Source organism: Hyla sarda, chromosome 4 (assembly GCF_029499605.1).
Source record: "Hyla sarda isolate aHylSar1 chromosome 4, aHylSar1.hap1, whole genome shotgun sequence".
Taxonomy (NCBI): domain Eukaryota; kingdom Metazoa; phylum Chordata; class Amphibia; order Anura; family Hylidae; genus Hyla; species Hyla sarda.
Window position 1 is genome coordinate 219,872,946 of NC_079192.1, and position 22,537 is coordinate 219,895,482.

The window sequence follows — 22,537 nt, forward strand, 5'->3', positions numbered from 1 at the left end:
AATAAAAAAGTTATAGGGGTCAGAAGATGACATTTTTAAACGTATAAATTTTCCTGCATGTAGTTATGATTTTTTTCCAGAAGGGCGACAAAATCAAACCTATATAAGTAGGGTATCATTTTAACCGTATGGACCTACAGAATAATGATAAGGTGTAATTTTTACCGAAATATGCACTGCGTAGAAACGGAAGCCCCCAAAAGTTACAAAATGGTGTTTTTTTTTCGATTTTGTCGCACAATGATTTTTTTTTCCGTTTCGCCGTGCATTTTTGGGTAAAATGACTAATGTCACTGCAAAGTAGAATTGGCGACGCAAAAAATAAGCCATAATGTGGATTTTTAGGTGGAAAATTGAAAGGGTTATGATTTTTAAAAGGTAAGGAGGAAAAAACGAAAGTGCAAAAACGGAAAAACCCTGAGTCCTTAAGGGGTTAAAAAATAAATAAATAAATAAATAAATAGATGTTTTCACATACCAGGCTGTATGAGGGCTATTTTTTTGCACCATAATCTGTTTTTTGTATTGGTACCATTTTGGTTTTGATCTGACTTTTTAATCATTTTAAAAAAAAAAAATTCTGTGAAATTATAAAAATTGCAATTCTGTGGTTTGGTATTTTTTTTTTACATTTACGTTATTTACCGTATGGGATACATAATGTTATATTTTAATAGTTCGTACAATTACGCACACAGCGATGCTAAATATGTTTATTTTCAAACATGTCTACATGTTTTTATATAGGAAAAGGGGGTGATTTGAACTTTTAACAAGGAAGGGGATAATGTGTGTCTTTATTAGACTTTTAGGAGGAATCATTAGATTCCTCATACAGATCAATAGTTCTATTGAACTCCATTGATCTGTGTGCTCTGCTATCCATTAATAGAGCCTAGTCCAGCCAGACTCTATCAATGACAGAGCCACGGGACAGCAGGGAACAGTGGTAAGCCCTCCGCACTGCGGGGGGGGGGTCGATCCACGTCACTAGCCTTCCAGGGAGCATTCACATGTCCCTTTTAGATGCCGCTGTCAGTGTTAATATAAAGTGTTAATAGCCAGCCGCGGCTGGAGTACCCCTTTAATAGCCATTGATTCACGTATGCTTATATATAATTACCCCTGTTCAAATAGAAAAGTTTACATCAAATATGTATTTTCAAACTTCTGTTTATATTTCATTGAATTTAAGGAAAGAATTCTACTTGTAGTACTAATCACTGTGGCCCCAAATTGTGGAGGCACAGAAATATGTACTGATAGTTTAGAAATACTCAAAATGACCCAGGTAAGCTGATACACAGGCCATGATTTACCATTTTCATCCCATTTTCAGTATACTGTTAGCTTTTTTTTTTTACACTATTTTGGCACAGGTTTTTTTTTTGTGCCAAAATTCTAGCAAATGGAAACATATAAAGTTAGCATGTCCACAGTTTTTTTCTTGGGCTGCTTTCACACTACAGTGTATTCACCCGTTATTGTACGTCTGTTATCTTTATTAACAGATCAGTAAAAAAAGCTGAAGTAACAGGTGCTAACGGCTGAATAACATCCGTCAAAATAACGGGCATATTTATCCATTAAGACTAGGGCTGGGTGGTATGGCCAAATATGTGTATCGCGGTATTTTTGTAACTTATGGCGGTTCCACGGTATATAACGGTATTCCCCCACCCCAAAATTAATTATTAGCCCAGCGCTGCACTGTCCCCATCGGGATACTACTCACATGTCACCCACAAGCGCTGCCTCCTGTTCCTTCTGTTTGTTGCGGCCGCCGGCGCTGACACTCTCTATACTGTGCGGTATCCCTATGCCCGGGCTGCAAAAGGTAAACAAAACAAACTCACGCATGTTCCGACGTCGGCCTTACGCTGGGGAACGGAACGTCGGACAGCCGTCAGCCTATCACTGGCCGCAGCGAAGCTCCGGCTCGGCCGATGATAGGCTGAGCCCACTGTCATGTAAGAAGCTCTGGCCGGCTTCTTACATGACAGTGCACTCAGCCTATCACCGGCCGAGGCGGAACAGCGCTGCGGCCGGTGATAGGCTGACGGCTGTCCGACGTTCCATTGCCTGGGAAGCAAGTCCGGACCAACGGGGAAGGTGAGTTAAAAAGGAAAACTGTCAGATATTTTCTCCACACTATCCACAGGTACTGGTGGATAGTGCGGGAAAAGCTGATTAAAACGAGCCCTACCTTCGTCGGATCCGCCCGGCCGTTCTCCTGCAATTGTAGTTTTATTATCTGTTTAAATCTTCTGTAACTGGCAGGGGCGGGGCTTCTGTGCTTAACTGGCACTGATTTCAGCCCCGCTTATGAATATTCATCCCCCCTCCCCCAGTTAGGAGCGGGGAAGAGAGGGAGAACTGTAGGGAGGGGGGATTAATATTCATAAGCGGCGCTGACGTCAATGCCAGTTAGCTGCAGAAGCCCCGCCCGTGCCAGTTACAGGAAGATTTCAACAGATAATAAAACTACAATTGCGGGAGAATGGCGGTGCAGATCCGATGAAGGTAGGGTTTAATCAGCGTCTCATGCACTATCCACCAGTACCTGTGGATAGTTCGGGAGAAAATATCTGACTGTTTTCCTATAAAGATTATTTTGTTTACCTTTTGCAGCCCGGGCATAGGGATCGACCGATATCTATTATTTTTTTTTTTTAGGGCCGATAGCCGATAACTTATACCTATATTCCGGTATAAGTTATCGGCTATTTATCTCCCCCATCAACCCCCCCCCCCCCCCCCCCCCGACACCGCTGCAGATCATTGATTTAAAGCGGGCGCTTTAAATCAATGAACTGAACGGCTTTTGCGGTGCCATAGGCCACTGCTGCCACCCACTTTTCTCCCCCTGCCTGTCTGGGGGTCCTCCTGAGTCCTATCACCCGCACCGAACCCCCCCCACCGCCGCACCGTGCCCCCCACCGCCGCACCGCACTGCTGTTCCCGGGGCCCGGGGTCCACGCTACATCTGGCTCCGGTGGCGTCCTCCTGAGCTGTCACTGTGCGCACTGACGGTGACGTTGCGTTGAGGACGTCACTCATCATTGCGCAGGGCACAGCGTAACACAGGACGCAGCAGGAGCCAGAAGTAGCGTGGACCCTGGGCCCCGGGAACAGGTAATTCTAAAACCGGGGATGGGGGAGGCAATGAGGCCGGGGCGGTGCGGTGGGGGGTGCAGCGCGGTGCTGTGGGTCGATGGGGGGGCGGTCGTGGTGCGGCGCGGTGGGTCAGTTGGGGGTGGGGGCAGTCGCGGTGGGTGGTGCGGTGGGGGCGGGGCATTATCGGATTATAGGCAAGGTAATTGCCGATACCGATAACGCCCAAAGTCGAGAATATCGGCTGATAATATTAGCCAAACCGATAATCGGTTGATCCCTAATAGGGATACAGTATAGAGCAGTGGTTTGCAATCTGCGGACCCCCAGATTTTGCAAAACTACAACTCCCAGCATGCCCGGACAGCCAACGGCTGGTATAGAGTGTCAGCGCCGGCGGCCGCAACAAACAGGAGGACGAGGAGGGCAGTGCTTGCAGGTGACCTATGTGAGTAGTAGCGCTGGGCTGATAATTAATTGGGGGGGGGGGGCATAACAGCGCTCGCGGTACACATATGATTGGTTCCCTGATGGGGACAGCGCAGTGCTGGGCTGATAATTCATTCATTCCTGAGGGGGAGGGGCCCAACCGGTATTGCGGTATGGGTTAAAATCCATATCGTGAAGCACAAAAATTTTGGTATTCGGTGTGAACCGGTATACCACTCAGCCCTAGTTAAGACCCATTATAACATCCGTCATGAACCGTTATTTTATGGCCGTTTTAACACCTCTGCCTACAGACTCCCGCAGCCGGGACTACTACTATTCCCATCATGGAACGGATGACTTTCCATGATGCGAGTAGTTTTTCCTCGGCTGCGGGAGTCTGCTGGTGGCTGGGGAGGCTACATTAGTGTTTGTACTACTACCCCCTTCATGGAATATACTCTGTTCCATGATGGTGGTTGTAGTACAGGGGCTGAGAGACTGATCGCACTGGGTCTCACTTCTGAGACCCGATGCAATCAGAAGTTATTAAACCGTACTCCCCTGCGATGTACGGTGTATTTTCACTTTTACTTTTAAATTCCCCGCCGGGAGCCCTGAATGGTCGTCACGGAAGAGCCATTCAGGGCTCCCGGCGGGGTTTTTAAACTACTAATTTGACCCCCAAATGTATGCTCACAATGCATATTTATAATAATTAATTGGCCCCAGTGTGTTTATAATAATTCATTGACCCTGGTGGGCTTATCCTTATTTCCCCCCCCCAGTGTCCTTATTTCCTTATTTTTTTACACTAACATGCTGGAGTTGCCCTATACTTTTCATTTTGACAACAGGCCCCTCAAAATTTGTAATGCAATTTCTCCTGACTACGGAGATACGCACAACAAGGCCCAGAAGGGAGAGTGCACCATGTACATTTGAGGTGATTTGCACAGGGGTGGCTGATTGTTACAGCGGTTTTGACAAACGCAAAAAAAACAAAACCCCACATGTGACCCCATTTCGGAAACTACACCCCTCACGGAATGTAATAAGGGGTGCAGTGATAATTTACACCCCACAGGTGTCTGACAGATCTTTGGAACAATGGGCTGTGCAAATTAAAAATGTTGTACAGCCCACTGTTCCAAAGATCTGACAGACACCAATTGGGGGGTAAATGCTCACTGTTCCCCTTGTTACGTTCCTCAAGGGGTCTAGTTTCCAAAATGGTATTCCATGTGGGGATTATTTTGCTGTCCTGGCACCATAGGGGCTTCCTAAATGCGACATGCCCCCGAGTAAAATTTGCTCTCAAAAAGCCAAATATGACTCCTTCTCTTCTGAGCATTGTAGTTCACCAGTAGTGCACTTCAGGTCAACTTATGGGGTACCTCCATACTCAGAAGAGATGGGGTTACAAATTTTGGGGGGTATTTTCCGCTATTAACCCTTGCAAAAATGTGAAATTTGGGGGGAAACACACATTTTAGTGAAATGTTTTTTTGTTTTTTTTTACATATGCAAAAGTCGTGAAACACCTGTGAGGTATTAAGGCTCACTTTATTCCTTGTTACAATCCTCAAGGGGTCTAGTTTCCAAAATAGTATGCCATGTGTTTTTTTTTTTTGCTGTTCTGGCACCATAGGGGCTTCCTAAATGCAACATGCCCCCCAAAAACCATTTCAGAAAAACGTACTCTCCAATATCCCCTTGTCGCTCCTTCCCTTCTGAGCCCTCTACTGCGCCCGCCGAACAATTTACATAGACATGAGGTATGTGCTTACTCGAGAGAAATTGGGCTACAAATAGAAGTATACATTTTCTCCTTTTACCCCTTGTAAAAATTCAAAAATTGGGTCTACAAGAACATGCGAGTGTAAAAAATGAAGATTGTGAATTTTCTCCTTCACTTTGCTGCTATTCCTGTGAAACACCTAAAGGGTTAAAACGCTGACTGAATGTCATTTTGAATACTTTGGGGGGTTCAGTTTTTATAATGGGGTCATTTGTGGGGTATTTCTAAGATGAAGACCCTTCAAATCCACTTCAAACCTGAACTGGTCCCTTAAAAATTGTGATTTGGGAAATTTTGTGAAAAATTGGAAAATTGCTGCTGAACTTTGAAGCCCTCTGGTGTCTTCCGAAAGTAAAAACACGTCAATTTTATGATGCAAACATAAAGTGGACATATTGTATATGTGAATCAAAAAAAATTATATTTGGAATATCCATTTTCCTTACAAGCAGAGAGCTTCAAAGTTAGAAAAATGCTAAATTTTCAAATTTTTCATTAAATTTGGAGATTTTTCACCAAGAAAGGGTGCAAGTTACCAAATTTTTTTACCACTATGTTAAAGTAGAATATGTCACGAAAAAACAATCTCGGAATCAGAATGATAACTAAAAGCATCCCAGAGTTATTAATGTTTAAAATGACAGTGGTCAGATGTGCAAAAAATGGCCGGGTCTAAGGTGTAAAATGGCTGGGTCCTTAAGGGGTTAAAACATAAACAGCTACATAATATTGGCAGTTTTTTTTTCCCACAAGTCAGAAATTGTGGTCATAAATATTGTTTTGTAGGCAGGGAAAATTACTGTGGTTTTTGTGTTAACATTTTTCTGGTAATGAATTGTTTTTATCACTGTGCCACACTTTTCCCAAGACATGCCAATAGTAAATCTATGCCATTGTGTAGTTATGCCTATTGTAGGGCCAACATAGAGGCTTATGACAAGAATCTAGATTTTCCTCTGTACAAATCACTAGTCGGACCACATATGTAGTATTGGGTTTAGTTTTGGGCACCTGTATATAAAGAGAACATTGCTGATCTGTATAGGGTACAAAGGAGGGCAACAGAGGTATTTAGTGGTATGGGAGGATTACAGGACCAAGCCAGATTATCAAGTTTAGGTTTATTTTGTGTGAAAAAAAGACATTTTACCTGTAATTTGATTACAATGGACAAATATATGAATGTACAGTTAAGTGAGCTCTTTTTTTGCCAATGCATATAATCATGACAAGGGGAAATCCTCTACATCTAGGGGAAAGAAAGATTCACCATCATCACAGGCAAAGATTCTTTATTGTAACAGCAGTAAAACTATGGAAATCTGCCACATGAAGTTGTGATGGCTTATTCAGTATACAAGATCAAATGCCTGTATGTTTTTAATAAAAAAATATAATATTACAATTGATAGATACTAGACTTACAAAGATAGAACATTGATCCAGGGATTTATTTGCTATATTTGGAGCCAACAAGGAATCCCCCCCCCCCCTCCCCCCCGGTATGGGGCAATTGGCACCTGCCTGATAAGGTTTTTTTTACCCACTTTTAGATCAACACAGTAGGGTTTTAGGTTTAACCCCTTAAGGACGCAGCTCATTTTCACCTTAGAGACGCAGGCCTTTTTTGCAAATCTGACCACTGTCACTTTAAGCATTAATAACTCTGGGATGCTTTTACTTTTCATTCTGATTCCGAGATTGTTTTTTAGTGACATATTCTACTTTATGTTAGCAGTAAAATTTTGTCGATACTTGTATCATTTCTTGGTGAAAAATTCCCAAATTTGATGAAAAATTTTTTTTTTACTTTGAAACTCTCTGCTTATAAGGAAAATGGACATCCCAAATAAATTTTATATTGATTCACAAGTACAATATGTCTACTTTATGATTGCATCATAAAGTTGACATGTTTTTACTTTTGGAAGACATCGGAGGGCTTCGAAGTATAGCAGCAATTTTCCACAAAATTTTCAAAATCAGAATTTTTCAGGGACCAGTTCAGTTTTGAAGTGGATTTGAGGGGCCTTCATATTAGAAATACCCCACAAATGACCCCATTATAAAATTTTCATTTTTTGCACTCGCATGTTCTTGTAGACCCAGTTTTAGAAATTTTACAAGGGGTAAAAGGAGAAAAATCTCCCTAAAATTTGTAACCCAATTTCTCTTGAGTAAGGAAATACCTCATATGTGTATGTCAAGTGTTCAGCGGGCGCAGTAGAGGGCTCAGAAGGGAAGGAGCGACAATGGGATTTTGGAGAGTGAGTTTTTCTGAAATGGTTTTTGGGGGGCATTTCACATTTAGAAAGCCCCTACGGTGCCAGAACGGCAAGAAAACCCCCACATGGCATACTATTTTGGAAACTACACCCCTCAGGGAACGTAACAAGGGGTACAGTGAGCCTCAACACCCCACAGGTGTTTGACAACTTTTCGTTAAAGTTGGGCGTGTAAATACATTTATTTTTTTTTTCACTAAAATGCTGGTTTTCCCCAAAATTTTCCATTTCTACAAGGGGCAATAGGAGAAAATGCCCCCCAAAATTTGTAACCCCATTTCTTCTGAGTATGGAAATACCCCATGTGTGGACATCAAGTGCTCTGCTGGTGAACTACAATGCTCAGAAGAAAAGGAGCGCCATTGAGATTATTGAGAGAGAATTTGGTTGGAATAGAAGTCGGGGGCCTTGTGCATTTACAAAGCCCCTTGTGGTGCCGGAACAGTGGACCCCCCCCCCCCCCCCCACATGTGACCCCATTTTGGAAACTACACCCCTCACGGAATTTAATAAGGGGTGCAGTAAGTATTTTTTCATTTTCACAGACCACTGTTCCAAAAATTTGTCAGACACCTTTCGGGGGTAAATGCTCACTGCACCCCTTATTACATTCCGTGAGGGGTGTAGTTTCCAAAATGGGGTCACATGTGGGTATTTATTTTTTTGCGTTTGTCAGATCCGCTGTAAAATCAGCCACCCCTGTGCAAATCACCAATTTAGGCCTCAAATGTACTTGTGGTCATTGCTCGAAGAGCCTAGAGTGGGACCTGTACAAACTGTGTAATACTGACCGTACTTACCGACCTGGAAACAGGAGACCATCTAGAGGACCTAAGAGGGAAAACTAGCGGATGAGGTGTGCCTAATTACCGCGACCGTGGGCATGCCTGATAGAGGGCATACCCTGGTGGGAATTATGAGAATGAGGGAGGGCTGGGTGGGTGACGCCAACGTAACACACGCCCCCAGATGTGGGAGAGGGTTGATTATATACCCCACGCCACTCCCACAAATAAAGCCAATTAGGCTTAACACTTGTGGTCATGGCTCGAAGAGCCTAGAGTGGGACCTGTACAAACTGTATAATACTGACCGTACTTACCGACCTGGAAACAGGAGACCATCTAGAGGACCTAAGAGGGAAAACTAGCGGATGAGGTGTGCCCAATTACCGCGACCGTGGGCATGCCTGATAGAGGGCAAAGAGTCGGAGGTAGGGTACAACTGAGTTTTATTTGAATTTACAGAGCCAACACTTTAAACACCCCCGCCATCTCGGTGGACGGGTCAGGGACGTAGCGCTCGAAGCAGCCAGAATTCCAGCGCCCCAACTTCTTGATGACGTGTGCAGGGGCATTGTGTTTAGACGCTGCAGAGGCTGCTCCGATCCTAAACGAGTGACCTGAAATGCCACTAGGCTCGTGTCCCAGGATTCTGACAAGGGACCGCACGTGTTTGGTGAACTGTGAAGAGGAGAGTGCTGACCCATTGACCGGCAGAAGAGGGCTGTCCGCTGGCCGTCCAGGGAACGTGGAAAGGAGTTGTGTGAGGGCCAGGACCGGACACCATTGGTGAAAAGTGGGAAAATAGCGGATGGTGGCTCCCCATCTACAGGTTTTGGTGGAAGACAGAGTGAGTGCAAACCCTGCCCCGTGCAGTGATAGTTGGCTCAGGAGAGGACCCCGTGACCTTCGACCGCAGCGTGTGAACTCCCCCGGCCTCAAGAATCCGTAGAAGGCCAAGTAGATCGCTGCTTTGATGACAGTGCTGAGTCTGGGACCAAACGGGTGAGTGTCCAGGAGTGAGGACATGGATCGGAAAAGGTCGCCAGTGACTGGTGCACGGGAGGGTGGTTTGGGACGTGACAGGACAAGGATGCCTTTGAGTGCCGCCTTAATGGGGTTAGTGGACAGTAGAGAAAGTGCGTCGGGATGTGAGAGGGATCTATGGTGTTGTAACCCTGCTAAGTGAAGCTTGATGGTGTTGTAGGAGAGGTGAAGAGAAGAATGGCAGAAACCGACATAAGCAAGAGAGGAACGAACCGAAATTGTGGCAGGGAGACCTTGTTTGTGCATGAACGTGGAAAAAGAGGCTAGATCTGCGTCATACGCCCGTTTGGTGCTGGGTGCAAGGTACTGTCTGATTAAAGAATTTGCCACCGTGATGAAGTCTGTTAGTCCATCTGGAGATACTGTGTTGAGGGAACTGGGACCCCGACGATGTCTGCTTCTGGGTGTACCTGAAAGAACAGCTTCATGTTACCTCGTGACAGAGCGTCAGCTGCTGTGTTTTTAGTACCCTCAATGTGCTCAACACAAAAGTGAAAATTGTGCTGAAGAGCGATCAAGACAAACTTCCTGACAAAACGCATGATATGCGGGGACTTAGAACGCCCTTTCCTTAAGATGTCTACTGTGGCCATGTGGGAGAGGGGTGATTATATTCCCCACGCCACTCCCACAAATAAAGCCAATTAGGCTTAACACATAGTGCGCTCTCACTCCTTATCCTTACGACCACATATGGGGTATTTCCGTACTCAGGAGAAATTGCGTTACAAATTTCGGGGGTCTTTTTTTCCTTTTACCTCTTGTGAAAATAAAAAATATGGGCCAACACCAGCATGTTAGTGTAAGAAAAAAAATAATACGACAGGGCTCCGAAGTGAGAGAGCGCCATGCGCATTTGAGGACTAAATTAGGGATTGCATAGGGGTGGACATAGGGGTATTCTACTCCAGTGATTCCCAAACAGGGTGCCTCCAGCTGTTGCTAAACTCCCAGCATGCCTGGACAGTCAGTGGCTGTCCGGAAATGCTGGGAGTTGTTGTTTTGCAACAGCTGGAGGCTCCATTTTGGAAACACTGCTGTACAATTTTTATTTTTATTTTTTTTATTGGGGGGGGGGGGGGGGACAGTGTAAGGGGGTGTATATGTAGTGTTTTACCCTTTATTTTGTGTTAGTGTAGTGTAGTACAGTGTTTTTAGGGTACATTCACACTGGCCCAGGTTTACAGTGAGTTTACCGCTAGGAGTTTGGGCTGCGGCAGAAAATCTGCCGCAGCCCAGACTTGAAGCAGGAAACTTACTGTAAACCTACCTGTGTGAATGTATCCTGTACATGGGGAGGCACACATAGGGGGGGCAAACCTCCAGCTGTTGCAAAACTACAACTCCCAGCATGTACTGACAGATCGTGCATGCTGGGAGTTGTACTTTTGCAACAGCTGGAGGGACACTGGTTGGAAAACCTTCAGTTAGGTTCTGTTACCTAACTCAGTATTTTCCAACCAGGATGCCTCCAGCTGTTGCAAAACTACAACTCCCAGCATGTACTGATCACCGAAGTGCATGCTGGTAGATGTAGTAATGCAACAGTTTGAGGTGCGCAACTACAACTCCCAGCATGGCGAGACAGCTGGGCATGCTGGGATTTGCACTTTTGCAACATCTGCAAGGCCACAGTTCAGAGACCACTGCAGCGTGATCTCCAAACTGTGCTCCTCCAGATGTTGCAAAACTACAAATCACAGCATGCCCAGTCTGGAGGACTACAGTTTATAGATCACTGCAAAGTCATCTCCAAACTGCAGTCCTCTAAATCTTGCAAAACTACAAACCCCAGAATGCCCAATCGGCTGTCTGGGCATGCTGGGAGTTGTAGTTTTGCAACAGCTGGAGGCACCCTGGTTGGAAGATTACAGTTTAGAGAGCACTGTATGTGGTCTCCAAAGTTTAGCCCCTCCCCAGATGTTGCTAGGCAACTACTCACCTGCTACCGAACTTTAACCCCCCCCCCCCCCCGATCTACTATTGGTTGTCGCGTCTTGATGACCAATAGCAGAGATAGGAGGGGTGGCACCCCTTCCACCTAACTTCTAACCCTTCAGGGGGAATGGGGGTGTCTTGGACCACCCCGATCCCCCTAATTTTCTGGGACACCGGTATGACCCGGATCCGCCGAAAATCGTCGGTCTGAATTGTTGGCATGGGGGGGTCTCAGGACCCCCCTGGGCATATGCACGGGATGCCTGCTGATAGATATCAGCAGTCATCCCGGTCCGGTCCCCAACCGGCTAGCGGCGGGGACCGGAATTTACACGGGCGTATGCATACGCCCCACATCCTTAAGGACTCGGGATGCAGGGCGTATGCATACGCCCTACGTCCTTAAGAGGTTAAGTTAAAGAGGTACCCCGTTCCTAGACATCTTATCCCCTATTCAAAGAATAGGGAATAAGATGTCTGATAGTGATCTCTTCTACAGCACCCCTGTCATCTGATGCACGGAGCAAACTTCGCTCCGTGCCTGGCAATGCAGGGACCAGAGACTCATGACATCATGCCCTCTCCCCCTCGTCATGCCCCGTCCCTTCAATGCAAGTCTATGGGAGGGGCGTGGAGGCATGCCCCGTTATGCTCTGCCCCCTCAATGCAAGTCTATGGGAGGGGTCGTGGCATCCACCATGCCCCCTCCCAAAGACTTGCATTGAGGGGGGTGGGCGTGACATTACGAGGGGGCGGGGCTGTGACATCACGAGTCTCCGGCCCCTGCATCGCCAGTCATCATCTAACTTCACTCCGTGCACCAGATGACATGGGGTGCTGCAGGAGTACAATAAACCATGTATCGATCATAAACTATGTAACTGTCATCTACACATAATATTGTAACATTGCTGCAGGAGTCTACAAAAAAACAAGGGGATTTTTGCCTCAAGAATAAGAACCTTCAGAATATGACAAGAATAACATTTAAAGGGCAGAATAGAAAATATAGTAGAAAATAAGGGAAAGAGATTAAGAGAAAGGGGAAGAAGAGTTGGTGGGGAAAAGAGAAATGCAATCAAGGTATACAATGAAAAACAAAAAGGATATTTGATAGATCTCTAGTTGAAGAGATCTAATTCACCAAAAAGTTCATATTCTAGATAGAGCAAGAAAAAACACTAGGCAAAAAGTTCATATTCTAGATAGAGCAAGAAAAAACACTGTGACCTTGTTCCATGATTTTGACATACAGTAGCAATCAGGGCTGTGGAGTCGGAGTCGAGGAGTCGGAGGAAATTTTGGGTACCTGGAGTCGGAGTTGGCAAACAATGCACCGACTCCGACTAAATTTTGATTGGAATAAAAAAAAGCAAGTTTAAATGTCCCAATTCACAAAAAGTTATAATTAATGACTTCTCTACTGTAAGAATAAAGACCAATACATGCAGTGCCTCACGTAACCGCAAAACAAAACGAACACGTTAAGTGACCGTGAAGAAGCATGCTTTTCATGTGCTTCACTATATGGCACGCAACGCACAATTAGGAGCGGCAATACTTACACTTTCCATAGTGTTGTGTTCTGCTGTTACAGGGAACCCATGGGTAACCTAGCCTCTCACTGATAAGGGATTAAGGAAATATGTTTTTTGTATAAGTGAAGGGAATGGAGGGTCAATAGTTCAAGACTGAAGATGTAAACCATTGGAAAAAGGCTATAAAAACTTGTAAACTCGATTGTTAGCTTAAAGGGGTACTCCGCCCCTAGACATCTTATCACCTATCCAAAGGATAGCGATAAGATGTCAGATCGCTGGGGTCCCGCTGCTGGGGACCCCTGGGATCGCCGCTGCGGCACTGCGCTCTCATTACTGCACAGAGTGAGTTCGCTCTGTGCGTAATGACGGGTGATAAAGGGTCCGGAGCATCGTTACGTCATTGCTCTGTCCCCTCAATACAAGTCTATTGTCTATTGTATTGAGGGGGCGGGCCGTGATGTCATGAGGGGCGGAGCCATGATGTCACGCTGCTCCGTCCCCTGTATCGCCCATCATTACGCACAGTGCGAACTCGCTCTGTGTAGTAATGAAAGCGGGGTGCCGCAGCGGCGATCCAGGGGGTCCCTAGCAGCGGGATCCGGGCGATCTGACATCTTATGCCCTATCCTTTGGATAGGGGATAAGATGTCTAGGGGCGGAGTACATGACTATGGGATTCTACAAGGGAAATCATGTTTTATAATAAATGCCCCTTCCTGGATCCTCCCACTGCCCTATCTTCAGCAGCAGATCAGCACACAAACTGTTCAATACAGTAGACTGTTGGCTTCCCAGCCAGTAGTCCTATGGTAATGACATGTATGTTGCCTTTCTTTCCTTCAAGGAATGTATAAAATACATTCGCATATTAATACAGTGGAGTCGGGTAGTCGAAGTCGGAAGTACAGATAACTCTGGAGTCTGAGTTGGAACATTTATCTACCGACTCCACAGCCCTGGTAGCAATAACACCTTCCATGCACTACTAATGTATCCTATATATTTCATTTTGTTCTAAATGTCTAGCTTGTCATAATTTGAGATGTCGGCCATCATGGTAACAGCTGTAAAATTGTAGCAATTTTACAACCTTCATTTGGATCATATGATAATCTTTATGAGAGAATACAAAATGTCCAGGCTTCACAAGATGTATCATCCTATTGTTATTGATGTGTAACCTGAGTTCTCCTTGGCTAAAAATACATTTAGTGCAGGAAATATTGAACAAGCCATGCTTCACAGTGAGACAGGCAGATTCTTTAGGCAGCAATTTGCTTCTGTATTGTCATCGTGTTAGGTATGTAGTTAATGAAAATCCCTGGCCCTGGATTGGCCATAGAATACATGACGGGTGATTCTAGACACAGTTAGGTTTGACTACATCACAGTCCATGCAGTTGCAAGGACCTGATACTGGCATCGAAGAGAAAAGAGTAATGATCATGCTGGGGGAATCAATGCTATTGTCCTTTTTTTACTGTTAAAAATGACTTCTAAATCCGGAATTAACAGCATGAAAAAGGACACCCCATCAAATGGTAAGTGCTGAATGAAACTCCAGACTGGGGAGATTAAGAGGCTCTGGGGAATGTTGATATTTCTCCTACAGTTTTTCAGCTGGAGACATATTTTGCTGGAATTGTGAATGTGTGTTATACCGTAATTATTATTAGTTATTCCCGGAAGCTATCTTTAAAAAGAGGGAAAATAGTGTCTTCTTCCTTTTATTTTTTTTGTTATCCAGGTGACTCTTTTCTCTTATTTGTTTGCCTAATGGCAGTTATAGTTATGTTTTTGTTTTTAATGTATTTATTATTTATTTTCATTCATTTATTTATTGTATTATTATATATTTTTAAAGAAATCCTGAAATTGCCACAGCCAAACTATGAATTATGAAAAAAACAACAGCTTTAACTATTAGTTGTAAGTTTAATTTACCTTAATTTGAATGCATACTACAGCTCGGAGATGCATAGAGCTTCATTTTAGTGGCTTCTTTAAGATTATACACTTTTTTTTTTACTTTGACAGATATCCTTGATTGTTCTACAGCTTTAGATTATCTGGTCACCAAAATATACAATAGACATGACTTTGCGAATTAGTAACAGTATATTTGGACATTGTAAATAACTATTTAAATGATTCTTCGTGGGGCTACATTTATATATGTGTAGGAGTTTTGTTTTGAATGGAAGTCACAATGCTGATGTAATGAGAGCCTTACTCATGTATTTTCCTCAAATCCAAGTTGAATACTGAATTAAGGCATGGAAGGGGGAAGTAAGCTTAGTTGCACAGTCTTTACCTTTTTCCTATTCATTGCTACCATATTAAAATGTTGTGCATTTAGGTATAGTACTCCTGAATGCATACCTCTGAGCCAAACAATACTTTCACATTGCACCAAAATCAACATATATAGCAGTGATGGCGAACCTTTTTGAGCCCGATTGCCCAAACCGTAATGCACGCCAACATTTTTTTCCCCTCAAAGTGCCAGCACAGAAATTAAATCAGAATACTGAAGTTTAGAAAAAACAACTCCTACAGTTTCCATAACTAATTAACATATTTTGTTTTAAAAGAAGAACACAACAGAGTTCAATGATCCAAACTTTTTTTTTTTGTTTTTTTTTTGAAAGTTTATAGTCTCCCCACATTAGGTTGTAGTTCCCCCACATTAGGTTGGCAGTATAGTTCCCCCACATTAGGTGCAGTATAGTTCCCCCGTGCAGTATAGTTCCCCCACATTAGGTGCAGTATAGTTCCCCCACATTAGGTGCAGTATACTTCCCCCACATTAGGTGCAGTATAGTTCCCCCACATTAGGTGCAGTATAGTTCCCCCACATTAGGTGCAGTATAGTTCCCCCACATTAGGTGCAGTATAGTTCCCCCACATTAGGTACTGTATAGTTCCCCACATTAGGTGCAGTATAGTTCCCCACATTAGGTGCAGTATAGTTCCCCACATTAGGTGCAGTATAGTTTCCCACATTAGGTGCAGTATAATTCCCCCACATTAGGTGCAGTATAGTCCCCCACATTAGGTGCAGTAAAGTTTCCCACATTAGGTGCAGTATAGTTCCCCCAAATTAGGTGCAGTATAGTTCCCCCACATTAGGTGCAGTATAGTTCCCCTCACATTAGGTGCAGTACAGTTCCCCTCACATTAGGTGCAGTACAGTTCCCCCACATTAGGTGCAGTATAGTTCCCCTCATATTAGGTGCAGTACAGTTCCCCCACATTAGGTGCAGTATAGTTCCCCCACATTAGGTGCAGTATAGTTCCCCCACATTAGGTGCAGTATAGTTCCCCCACATTAGGTGCAGTATAGTTTCCCACATTAGGTGCAGTATAGTTTCCCACATTAGGTGCAGTATAGTTTCCCACATTAGGTGCAGTATAGTTTCCCACATTAGGTGCAGTATAGTTTCCCACATTAGGTGCAGTATAGTTTCCCACATTAGGTGCAGTATAGTTTCCCACATTAGGTGCAGTATAGTTTCCCACATTAGGTGCAGTATAGTTTCCCACATTAGGTGCAGTATAGTTTCCCACATTAGGTGCAGTATAGTTTCCCACATTAGGTGCAGTACAGTTCCCCCACATTAGGTGCAGTATAGCTCCCCACATTAGGTGCAGTATAGTTCCCCCACATTAGGTGCAGTATAGTTCCCACATTAGGTGCAGTATAGTTTCCCACATTAGGTGCAGTATAGTTTCCCACATTAGGTGCAGTATAGTTTCCCACATTAGGTGCAGTATAGTTCCCCCACATTAGGTGCAGTATAGTTCCCCCACATTAGGTGCAGTATGGTTACAATTTTCTTTAAGAAGATCACTTTAAAATGCAACGATGAAACAATAATGAAACAGAGGTTTCATTGTATAACTAGTATGTAAAAGTTTTTCTCTTCAAAGTTCTGCTCCCTTGCCTTCAGACATAAAGATTGCTTTTCCTTCATACACTATTCATATCAGGATATTAGTGTTTAAACTTGATAACTCATTGCAGCAGTGGTCTTCTAGGCTCTTTTACAACTTACATTCTAGAATGATTATATTAACATTTTCCGTGAACTACACCTCCTGTATTATTCATATGTCACCATTTCTTTCTGTTTGATGTGACAAAGTACAACACCTGGCAGAAATTTTAGCATCACTTACAGTTTTGTTTTGTTGTTTTTTTCTCCCTATTTTGTAGCAAATATGCAATTCACAGATATAACACAGAGCGCTGTTGATTTAATAGCTTAACCCTTAAATGGAGCTTAACCCTTAAATGGGTACTCTCATTAAACACATTTTTTTTAATTAAATTGATTATGCCTAAATAAAAGTCTTTGAAATATTTTTTTTTAATAACATATATTACACTGTTTATTTTACATTTGAAATCCTGGCCACTAGGTGTCACCCTATGTGGTCCAGGAATAATTCCCCCCCCTCACGTCGGGCACGTTCGGACCACTGCGGGCTGGGCAGCGTGGTCCAGCGGGGTCCGAAATGCGCGTCCTCCGCAGAGAGCGAGCACAGTGCTTGTGCAAGTGCGGCGTGCGTAGTTTAAATATCCCCGCCCCCTGCATCTCTCTCTTCTCATTGGCTGCAGTCACTCAGATACAGGAGAGAGAGATGGGCGGAAGCCGGCCGGGCTGCACATGACGTTGCGCAAGCCGGGCCACGCCCACTTCCTGCCCCCTGCAGAGAGTTCAACACTGAGCTACCGAAGAGGCTATTAAAAAGTTATTTTAATGGGGTTTAACATAGAAATAAATACAGGGACAGAGGTAGATAGTGTCAGGGGACAGATGGGGAGGGGGATTACGGAAAGTTTAGTTAATGATAGCTACTCTTTAAGGACACAGCAAATTTAAAATTTTTTCCCCCTTACCCTTTAAGAACCATGGGGGAGATTTATCAAAACCTGTCTAGAGGAAAAGTTGCAGAGTTGCCCATAGCAACAAATCAGATTGCTTCTTTCATTTTTCAGAGGCCTTTTCAAAAATGAAAGAATCGATCTGATTGGTTGCTATGGGCAACTCAGCAACTTTTCCTCTGGACAGGTTTTGATAAATTTTTCCATCCACAGAGCCATATGAGGGCTTGTTTTTTCCGCGACCAATTGTACTTTGCAATGACACCTTTATTTTACTATAAGTATGGCACAACCAAAAAAAATATTTGTGACGGAAAATTAAAAATAAAAGTGCAATTTTGCAACTTGGAGCGGGGGTGGATTATTTTTTACACAGTGCACTTTACAATAAAACTGACATGTTTTCTTTATTCTGGGGTCAATACAATTAAAATGACACCCATGGTAACATGCTTTCATATTATTGTACAGCTTTTAAAGGGGTACTCTGCTGGAAAACAAATCAGAAAGTGTAACAGATTTGCAAATTACTTATATTTAAAAATATTTAACCTTTTAGTACTTATCAGCTGCTGTATACTGCAGAGTGTTGAGTAGTTCTTTCTAGTCTGACCACAGTGCTCTCTGCTAACATCTCTGTCTGTGTTAGGAACTGTCAAGAGCAGATGCAGATCCCCATAGCAAACTTCTCCTGATCCTGAAAGTTTATGACAAGGACAGAGGTAGCAGCAGAGAGCACTGTGGTCAGATGGAAAGAACTAAAAAACTTTCCCTGTAATATACAGCAGCTGATAAGTACTGAAAGCATAAAGATAGAAGTAATTTTCAAATCTGTTTAACCCCTTAAGGACCAAGCCCATTTTCACTTTAAGGACCAGAGCATTTTATGCACATTTGACCACTGTCACTTTAACCTGTTCAGCAGGCATCCCGTCACATCGCCGAGGGGGGTCCTGAGACCCCCCCCCCCCATGTTGGCAATTGGAGAAAATCGCATGTCAATTCAAAATCGCATGACCCGATCACCCGGAAAATAGGGATGATCGGAGTTGTCAGTGACAGCCCCGATCATCCTAAGGGATAGGAGTGAGGTTGCAGTGCTGCGATCTCCCCCTATCCCCTGCCATTAGTCAGAATTGAGTTCTGACCAATGGCAGCGCAGGACAGGGGGTTGCCATGGACAAAAAAAGGCTGTCTGGGCATGCTGGGAGTTGTAGTTTTGCAACATTTGGAGGGTCACAGTTTGGTGACCACTGTTCCATTGGTGACCAAACTGTAGCCCTCCAGATGTTGCCAAACTACAACTCTCAGCATGCCTAGACCGCCCAGGCATGCTGGGAGTTGTAGTTCTGTAACATCTGTCCCTTCAGATTTTTGCAATTTTCATGAAATTTTTGAAAATTGCTGCTCTACTTTGAAGCCCTCTAATTTTTTCAAAAAGTTTAAATATGTCCATTTTATGATGCCAACATAAAGTGGACATATTGTATATGTGAATAAAAATAAAATGTATTTGAAATATCCATTTTCCTTACAATCAGAGAGCATCAAAGTTAGAAAAATGCTAAATTTTCAAAATTTTCATGACATTTTGGGATTTTTCACCAAGAAAGGATGCAAGTAACGCCGAAAATTTACCACCAAAATAAAGTAGAATATGTCACAAAAAAAAAACAATCTCAGAATCAGAATATTCGGTAAAAGCATTTTAGAGTTATTAACGCTTAAAGTGACGGTGGTCAGAATTGCGAAAAGGGCTCAGTCCTTAAGGTGAAAAAGGTCTCAGTTCTTAAGGGTTTAAGCATTAATAACTCTGGGATGCTTTTACTTATGAATTTGATTCCAAAATGATATTCAGAAAGTTTGTTAACCCTTTAGGTGTTTTACAGGAATAGCAGCAAAGTGATGGAGAAAATTCAAAATCTCCATTTTTACACTAACATGTTTTTGTAGACCCAGTTTTTGAATTTTTACAAGGGGTAAAAGGAGAAAAGCACAATTTCTCTCGAGTAAGGAAATACCTCATGTCAACGTAAAGTGCTCTGTGGGTGCACTAGAAGGCTCAGAAGGGAAGGAGCGACAATGGGTTTTGGAGAGTGAGTTTTTCTGAAATGGTTTTTGGGGGGCCTGTCACATTTAGGAAGCTCCCATGGTGCCAGAGCAGCAAAAAAACAAAAAAAAACAAAAAACAACATGGCATACTATTTTGGAAACTACACCGCTCAAGGAACGTAACAAGGGGTACAGTGAGCCTTAACACCACACAGGTGTTTGATGACTTTTCATTAAATTTGGCTGTGTAACTGACATTTTTTTTTCACTAAAATGCTGGGTTTTCCCCAAATTTTACATTTTTACAAGGTGTAATAGGAGAAAATGTAAATGTTGCTGAAATGGTTTCTTGGGGGCATGTCACATTTAGAAAGCCCCTATGGTGCCAGAACTGCAAAAAATAAAACCCACATGGCATACTATTTTGGAAACTACACCCCTCAAGGAATGTAACAAGGGGTACAGTGAGCCTTAACACCCCACCCCGCTAAATTTGGACATGAAAATGAAAATTTATTTCCACTAAAATGCTGGTATTACCCCAAATGTTTCATTTTCACAAGGGGTAATAGGAGAAAAAGCATCACAAAATTTCTAACCCCATTTCTTCAGAGTATGGAAATACCCCATATATGGATGTAAAGTGCTCTGCGGGCGAACTACAAAGCTCAGAAGAGAAGGAGTGCCATTGAGCTTTTGGACAGAGAATTTGGTTGGAATAGAAGTCAGGGGCCATGTGCGTTTACAGTAAACATTTACATCCCATTGGCCTTTGACAGATCTTTGGAACAGTGGGCTGTGCAAATGAAAAATTAAATTTTTCATTTTCACAGATCACTGTTCCAAAAATCAGACACCTGTTGAGTGTAAATGCTCACTGGGGGCATTTTCCCTTGTGAAAATGAAAAATGTAGAGTTAACACCAGCATTTTAGTTATTTATTTAATTTAATTATTTTCACATCCAACTTTAACAAAAATTTGTCAAACACCTGTGGGGTGTTAAGGCTCACTATACCCCTTGTTAAGTTCCATGAGGGGTGCAGTTTCCAAATTGGGGTCACATGTGGGTATTTATTTTCCATTTATGTCAGAACCGCTGTAAAATCAGCCACCCCTGTGCAAATCACCAATTTATACCTCAAATGTACATGGTGCGCTCTCACTTCTGAGCCATGTTGTGCGCCACAGAGCACTTTGCGTCCACACGGGGTATTTCCTTACTCAGGAGAAATTGCGTTACAAATTTGGGGGGTCTTTTTTTCCTTTTACCGCTTGTGAAAATTAAAAGTATGAGGCAACACCTGCATGTTGGTGTAAAAAATAAAATGCTGGTGTAGATAAGGGGTAAAAGGAGAAAAAGCCCCCAAAATTTGTTACGCAATTTCCCCTGAGTACAGAAATACCCCATATGTGGCATTAAACTGTTGCCTTGAAATATGACAGAGCTCCAAAGTGAGAGAGCGCCATGCGCATTTGAGGCCTAAATTGGGGATTTGCTTCCGCCACCAAAATACCCTACGGCACTGTTTCCCAAACAGGGGGTTTCCAGCTGTTGCAAAACTCCCAGCATGCCTTGACAGTCAGTGGCTATCCGGCGATACTGGGAGTTGTTTTTCAATAGCTGGAAACAGTGCCGTACAAGAGGTTTTTTTATTTTTATGGGGGGGGGGGGGGGGGGGGATGTGTAGTGTTTTACTTTTTATTATGTGTTGTCACGATGCCGGCTGGCAGGTAGTGGATCCTCTGTGCCAGAGAGGGATTGGCGTGGACCGTGCTAGTGGATCGGTTCTAAGTCACTACTGGTTTTCACCAGAGCCCGCCGCAAAGCGGGATGGTCTTGCTGCGGCGGTAGTGACCAGGTCGTATCCACTAGCAACGGCTCAACCTCTCTGACTGCTGAAGATAGGCGCGGTACAAGGGAGTAGACAGAAGCAAGGTCGGACGTAGCAGAAGGTCGGGGCAGGCAGCAAGGATCGTAGTCGGGGGCAACGGCAGGAGGTCTGGAACACAGGCTAGGAACACACAAGGAACGCTTTCACTGGCACAATGGCAACAAGATCCGGCGAGGGAGTGAAGGGGAAGTGAGGTATAAATAGGGAGTGCACAGGTGAACACACTAATTGGAACCACTGCGCCAATCAGCGGCGCAGTGGCCCTTTAAATCGCAGAGACCCGGCACGCGCGCGCCCTAGGGAGCGGGGCCGCGCGCGCCGGGACAGGACAGACGGAGAGCGAGTCAGGTACGGGAGCCGGGATGCGCATCGCGAGCGGGCGCTACCCGCATCGCGAATCGCATCCCGGCTGGAGACGGTATCGCAGCGCACCGGGTCAGTGGAGCTGCCCGGAGCGCTGCGGTAGCGAGAGAGAAGCGAGCGCTCCGGGGAGGAGCGGGGACCCGGAGCGCTCGGCGTAACAGTACCCCCCCCTTGGGTCTCCCCCTCTTCTTAGAGCCTGAGAACCTGAGGAGCAGACTTTTGTCTAGGATATTGTCCTCAGGTTCCCAGGATCTCTCTTCAGGTCCACAGCCCTCCCAATCCACCAAAAAGAACCTTTTTCCTCTGACCGTCTTGGAGGCCAGTATCTCTTTCACTGAGAAGACGTCAGAAGAACCGGAGACAGGAGTGGGAGAAACTAATTTGGGAGAGAAACGGTTGA

General features: G+C 44.1%; 1 protein-coding gene across 2 annotated transcripts in view; it reads left to right on the forward strand.

Annotated features, from left to right (window-relative positions):
• The window catches only part of PRKAR2B (protein kinase cAMP-dependent type II regulatory subunit beta), a 145,763-nt gene that overhangs the window by 19,138 nt on the left and 104,088 nt on the right, over window positions 1-22,537 (forward strand). Inside the window, exon 1 of one of the 2 annotated variants that reach the window (XM_056573619.1) lies at window positions 14,376-14,478. The exons of the other annotated variant lie outside the window; for it this stretch is intronic. Within the exon in view, the coding sequence (XP_056429594.1) occupies window positions 14,427-14,478 (52 nt within the window). The 5' untranslated portion in view covers window positions 14,376-14,426. Of the gene's footprint in view, window positions 1-14,375; window positions 14,479-22,537 lie in introns of those variants that run through there. 2 annotated transcript variants of the gene reach the window in all.